Source organism: Dipodomys ordii, unplaced genomic scaffold, assembly GCF_000151885.1.
Source record: "Dipodomys ordii isolate 6190 unplaced genomic scaffold, Dord_2.0 Scaffold34, whole genome shotgun sequence".
Lineage (NCBI taxonomy): Eukaryota > Metazoa > Chordata > Mammalia > Rodentia > Heteromyidae > Dipodomys > Dipodomys ordii.
Genome location: NW_012267250.1, coordinates 15,541,197 through 15,547,394, shown reverse-complemented (window position 1 = coordinate 15,547,394; position 6,198 = coordinate 15,541,197). Strand labels below are relative to the sequence as shown.

Below are 6,198 nucleotides of genomic sequence, written 5' to 3'. Positions count from 1 at the left end.
TTTCCTTTTTTTTTTTTTTTAACCAATAGCATTCTCAATATGCAAAATACAATATTATGTGAAATTGATGCAAAACATGTTCAACAATATTCACAGCAATACTGCTTATGATGGCCCAGTCAGTCATAGAATGAATTCAAAAATGATGGTTTATCCATGTGGTGTAATATACACCAAAGAAAATGGATGAACACAAATGCACACATCTGCCTGGGCAGATTTCACAAACACTAATTTGAGCAAAAAGAGCACACTATTTCATCTAAATAAAGTTCAAAACAGATGAACCCCTCTGTGTTGCTAGAAGACGAGGTGTTGGTTTCTTTTGGAGGAGATAATGGCCGTGGTGGGGAGCTAAGGAGTTTCTGGGGGTACTGGGAAGGATCTACCTCCCTATCAAGGGGCTGGTTGCATGGAGGTATTCATTTTGAGAAAAATTCATAAAGCTGCACACTAATGATCTGTTTCTATATGACATGACTATGGGGATTTAACAAACCATGAGTAAATATTAACACCAAGTGAGTGAACCTCTGGTAATATCATTGCATTACCTTCAGGGGCAAGATGGCACCCAGCACCCAGCACCCAGCTACAGCCTTCTCAAGACCTTGCCTGGACACTGGGCTATTCACGCACTGCTACGGAAGTCTCCGGGCCTTACCTATGTCTTCCTTGAGGTCAATTTCGGCTGTGGTTGGGTGGACAATGCCCTCCACTCTCATGGAGCCAATGTGGCTGATGTCACTCTGGGTCAGGGACAGCTGCATTAGGAAGAAAATAGGAAAATAGGAGAAACGTTAAATCCCACGGAAAATCCTCATCGCCTCTCTCAGTTATTCTGACCAATTGCCAACTTAAGTGTTGCATGTAGAGCAATGTCCTGTGTCCCAGTGCTTGGTTTCCAGTGGGTTCCTACATGGCTAGGAACATGCAACAAATCTATTTCCTCATTTTTTTTTTTTTTTGGCCAGTACTTGGGCTTGAACTTATGGCTTTGCATTCTCTCTTAGCGCTTTCACTCATGGCTGGTGCTCTACTATTTGGATCACACTTACACTTCCAGATTTTTGCTAGTTACTTGGAGATAGGAGTCTCACAGATTTTTCTAAGATCTTCAGATCTCTGCCTCCTGAGTAGCTAGGATTTCAGGCATGCACTACCAGTACCTGGCTTGCTATCTCTTTCTTTCCCTTGCAGCTAATGCCTTTAGTTCCCAAGCTGGTGGCCATGGTTTGGGGTGATGTACCCAAGTGGATCTGGGAGGGAGGGGAGCCTAGGACTTGGGGTTCTTAGGACAGGGACTCTTTCCCTGTCCCAGTGTTCTGGAGTAGTAGGGAACTTTGGGAACGGGTGCTGCAGCCAATGATCTTGTTGAAGGGAAGGAATGGGTTGACTCTAACTTGATGAGCTCTGATTGCCTTGCTATTTGGAGATCACAATCTTGGGGCTGTTCAAGGCAGAGCAGAATAAAGAGCATTTTTCTAGTGTCCCCCTGTGTGGAGGAGAACTTCAAGATTCCCTCAGCAAGTTTGAGAGAAAACTAATCATCAGACAAAAATCCCTCCTCTTTACTTCCCTGCCCCTTGATCCCAGAGGAGATGAATTAGGAACCTGCCACACTTGACTTCTTAGAACATGCACTTCACAGCAGCTAGAATGGGAAGTTCACTGCATGCACCTGCCAACATTCAGAGGTCTGACTCTCTGAATTTCTCTATGTGCAGATAAATTGTCTGCTCAGTAAACTTTATGCTGTGAGGATGAATTATTTACATGTCTGGCCAGGCTGCTTATTGTGTAGCTGGAGACTATTCAAATATACAATTATGTTTGCTTATGTTTTTTTTTAACTCCTGCAGCCCAGAAAGGCATGCACACTGAATTATTGGCAAGTAATTCATTTCTCACACCAAAGAGATACAGGAAACATATATTCTGTTTTCTTTTTCCGATGAATTGCATCAAATCATGAAAGCCAGGCTGTCTGAAGCAGTGAACTATGGAATTTTTTTGAGGGGATGGGGTGAGTGTATAAGTAATTGGGACTTGGAGATTTCCCAGCAAATTTGTTGTTGGTGTTCCTGGGGCTTGAAATTAGGGCCTGGGAGCTGACCCTGAGCTCTTTTACTCAAGGCTAGCACTCTACCACTCTACCACTTTGTGCCATACCACCACTTCGTTTTCTGGTAGTTAATTGTAGATGAGTTGCATGGGCTTTCCTGCTTGGGCTAGCTTTGAACCTCAATCCTCAGATCTCAGCTTCCTGAGTATATAGGATTACAGGTGTGGGCCACCAGCGCCAAGCTCAGCAAAACATTTAATGCTTATCCTGTCTACTGATAAGGCAGATCCCTCTGTGTTAATCTTTGGCTGACCAAGGTACGTTGATACTCTTCTTACCTTCTGTCCTAGAACAAGGCTCTTTGAAGACAGGATGGTAAATCCATCCCCTGGCCCATCTTCAGAGGTGGCATTTGAAGTCCCTTCTTTATCACTGTCCTTTGGTTTGGACTGTTGTAAAAATCAGAAAGGCAGATGAAAAGCAACCCAGAGAAAGCCCAGAGTGCCTGTGGAACTCCTTTTTTGGCTGTCTGGGACTTGTAGAAGGAAGGTGTTATATCCTGCTATGTTTTTGTTGTTTTGTTTACAGTGCTAGGGATCAAACCTGGACATTTGTACCTGCTAAGCACGGCATGTCCCCTCTACTCTTTGTAGAGGGTGAGGGAGAGTGGGGAAGGGGGGTAAGGAGGAGGAGAGAGGAGGGAGGGGGATATTTTCTCACAATAATGGAAAGTAGCCTAATATAGACAGTGAAAGTGATTTTAATCCAGCATGCTTTGGGTCTGGAAATCTCTAGTACACACTGTTTCTCTCTCTCTCCTGTAGCTCTAGTCTCATAGGTGAGGGATCTGGAGTCAGTCCTCATCACCTTTTACCACTTAGTCTCATTTTTTGTCTGGTGCTAGTACTGAGGCTTTAACTCCAGGCCTGGGCACTGTCTCTGAGCTTCCTTTGCTCAAGGCTAGTACTTTATCACTTGAGCTGCAGCGCCACTTCTGTGTTTTTTTGGGGAGTAGTTTATTGGACATAAGATTCGTACAGACTTTCTTGCCAGGGCTGGCTTTGAACTGTGATTCTCAGATCTCAGTCTCCTGAGTAGCTAAGATTACAGGTGTGAGCCACGGGTGCCTGGCTTTCTATTGGGTTTTAACAAGTGAATTCTGGGGAGATGCAATCAATGAGGCCGGGAAGGTGTGCAGACCTGCATGAAATGTGCTTCACTTACCTTCTTGGACGTCCGTGGTTTGGCAGCCTTGGATTTCTTGCCTCCCTTTTTGCCTGATGTGGCCTTCCTCCCTCTTTTCTCTGGGGGCGGGGAAAGGATAGTTTCTGACTTGCCTTTGGTCCCTCGTTTTTTGGCCAACAGTTCAGGGTGAATTCTGGGCAGGACACCTCCACTGGCGATGGTCACTCCTTTTAGCAGCTGGGGAGAGAAATACATGTTCTGGCAAAGAAGTTGCTAGCTCTGGATTTTGTTTTTCAGTGCCGAGGATCAAATCCAGCACCTTGTGCATGCTAGCAGGCACTCTACACTGAGCTTCCTTGCCAAGTTTTTGGCTTTTTGAGACAGGACCTCCAGGGCTAGTCTCAAAATCATGATCCTCCTGCCTCTCCTTCCCCAGTGCTGGGATTATAGTAGTATGCAGCCATGCCCAGCTCGCTCCTAGATTTGATTCAGTTCTAATTACTGGCAAAGCAAGGCTCGACTCTAGTCATTACTTTCCTCATAATACATAATTTAATTGGTTTTCCTGTCTTTTATTTGTTAGAACATCATCTCTCTGTAGGTATCAAAGCATGCTATGATCTCATACCAAAAAGCAAAACAAAGCAAAGGAAAATGAAAAGAATTAAAACTAGGGATGCTGCCCAGACATTGGAATTCCAGACAAAACAGAGATAAAGGACTTCACCCATGGGGAACACAGTTGGACAAAACTAAGTTCCAAGGTCAACATAGGGATGAGAGCAGAAAACACAGCAGTGCGCTGCACACTGCGGAGTACATGTCCTGTCAGGAAAAGATGTTTCATCATGCACCTCCCAACTGATATATATATATATAAAACACAGCGCCACTTCTGGTCTTCTAGTGGTTAATTGGAGATAAGAGTCTCAAAGACTTTCTTACCCAGGCTGGCTTTGAATTGCGATCCTCAGTAGCTAGGCTTATAGATTTGAGCCACTGGTGCCCGCTCTAAATTGATATGTTTAATATATATATTTGCAAATAATCCACTTGTATTGATACACTAATATCTTCTATATCTCCTAAAGCAGCACCAGGCCGAGTGGTTTCAGAATCTGACTCATATGTCAACTGTTGGCTAGGTCACCTGTGACCAGAGAAGCTCAGATATCTTGTATGCTATAAGAACCATACAAAAATAAGAATCTAGAGACCTTCACAGCAAATAGACAGCTACTGAATATCTATTGAATCTATTATGGCTTGTAGCCTGTATGTCTTTGCTTTTTACATTTTTCTAAGAATCAATTTTTATTACATTTTTGAAATTATCAGTCTTTGATGGATTGGCAATAAATTCACATTCTTTACCATAGTCTGAGAAGAATGTGGTTCAAAATAAATAGAAGGCAAGTGCAGTGGCTTACTCCTGTAATTCTAGTTATTCTGGAAATGAACATTGGGAAGACTTTGGTTTAAGGCTAGCTCAGGCAAAAAGCTGGCAAAAACCTCCATCTCAACTAATAAAAAGCTGGGCTTGGAAGCACATGCCTGTCATCCTGGCACATGTAGGAGGCACAAATATGACGATTGTGGTCTAGGTCAGCCTGAGGAAAAGGAGAAAACGTCTTTCAAAAATAACCAAAGCAGCTGGGTGCCTGTGACTCACGCCTGTAATCCTAGCTACTCAGGAGGCTGAGATCTGAGGATCGAGGTTCAAAGCCAGCCTGGACAAGGAAAGTCTGTGAGACTCTTATCTCCAATAAACCACTAGAAAACCGGAAGTGGCGCTGTGGCTCAAGGGGTAGAGTGCTCGTCTTGAGCTGAAGAGCGCAGGGACAGCGCCCAAGCCCAGAGTTCAAGCCCCACAATCAACCAAAAAAAAAAAAATAACCAAAGCAAACTGGGGGAGAGCGAAGGAAGGGGTGACATTGTCCAAAAGAGAAATGTTCACATTACCGGAATTGTGACATGGTAACCCCTCCGTACAACACCTTCATGATGACAATAAAATTATATTGTTAAAAATAGCCAAAGCAAAAAGGATTGGAAGCAAGGCTCACACACATTCAAGATCCTGAGTTCAAACCCCAGTAACCACCCCCCCAAAAAAAGAAATATAAACATTCTTTTTTTTTGGTGGGGGGGGTCCGGTTATGGGGCCTGAACTCTGGGCTGGGTGCTGTCCCTCAGCTCTTCAGCTCAAGGCTAGCACTCTACCACTTGAGCCACAGCGCCACTTCCGGCTTTTTTCTTTCTGCTTATGTGGTGCTGAGGAATCGAACCCAGGGCCTCAGGCATGCAAGGCAAGCACTCTACCACTGAGCCACTTTCCCAGCCCCGAAATATAAACATTCTTATACTATTTTCCCACTACCTGTGTATCCCAGGCTGGAGACTGGGTGTGGGGGCGGGGAGCATTCAGTTAATTTTGGAGAGAATTCCAAAATGTAAAGGGTCAGTGCCAATGAATAACTAAGGAAGAAGCCATCCATGAGGTTTGAAGAAACGGCAAGAATGAGGGTGTGCGTGTCTTTCAGCAGCATCGATCTGGTCTTTCATGAGGAAACAAGGTCTGGCAAGATCCAGAAGGCAAAGGAGGTGACCTGATTGTGACTCCGTATGACAGGATTTCAGGCTGTCAGGATTTCTTCTTCCCTTCCTGGTTTGCAGTTTTTATGTAGGTGGGACTAAGAACCACTAGGGGAGTGAGGGTGGCCAGCAGAGTCACCTGCAGCTGTGCCTGGCCAGCCTTTAACAGGTGCTCGGTGCTTCAGACATACCTGGTTGAGCTCTTCATCATTGGCAACAGCCAACAGGATGTGTCTTGGGGCTATCCGGGCCTTCTTGTTGTCCCTTGCAGCATTCCCAGCCAATTCTAGGATCTCCGCTGAAATTACAAAAGGACATTAACATTCATAGATTGGGAGCCGGCGGGGGGTGGG

At 44.7% G+C, this 6,198-nt stretch overlaps 1 protein-coding gene across 1 annotated transcript in view; it reads right to left on the bottom strand.

Moving 5' to 3' along the window:
- The window catches only part of LOC105986363 (core histone macro-H2A.2), a 33,391-nt gene that overhangs the window by 6,243 nt on the left and 20,950 nt on the right, over window positions 1–6,198 (bottom strand). The window contains exons 3-6 of the mRNA XM_013017251.1: window positions 6,037–6,143; window positions 3,290–3,487; window positions 2,404–2,514; window positions 665–764 (exon numbers count right to left, since the gene is read on the bottom strand). Of these exons, the coding sequence (XP_012872705.1) occupies window positions 665–764; window positions 2,404–2,514; window positions 3,290–3,487; window positions 6,037–6,143 (516 nt within the window). The remainder of the gene's footprint in view (window positions 1–664; window positions 765–2,403; window positions 2,515–3,289; window positions 3,488–6,036; window positions 6,144–6,198) is intronic.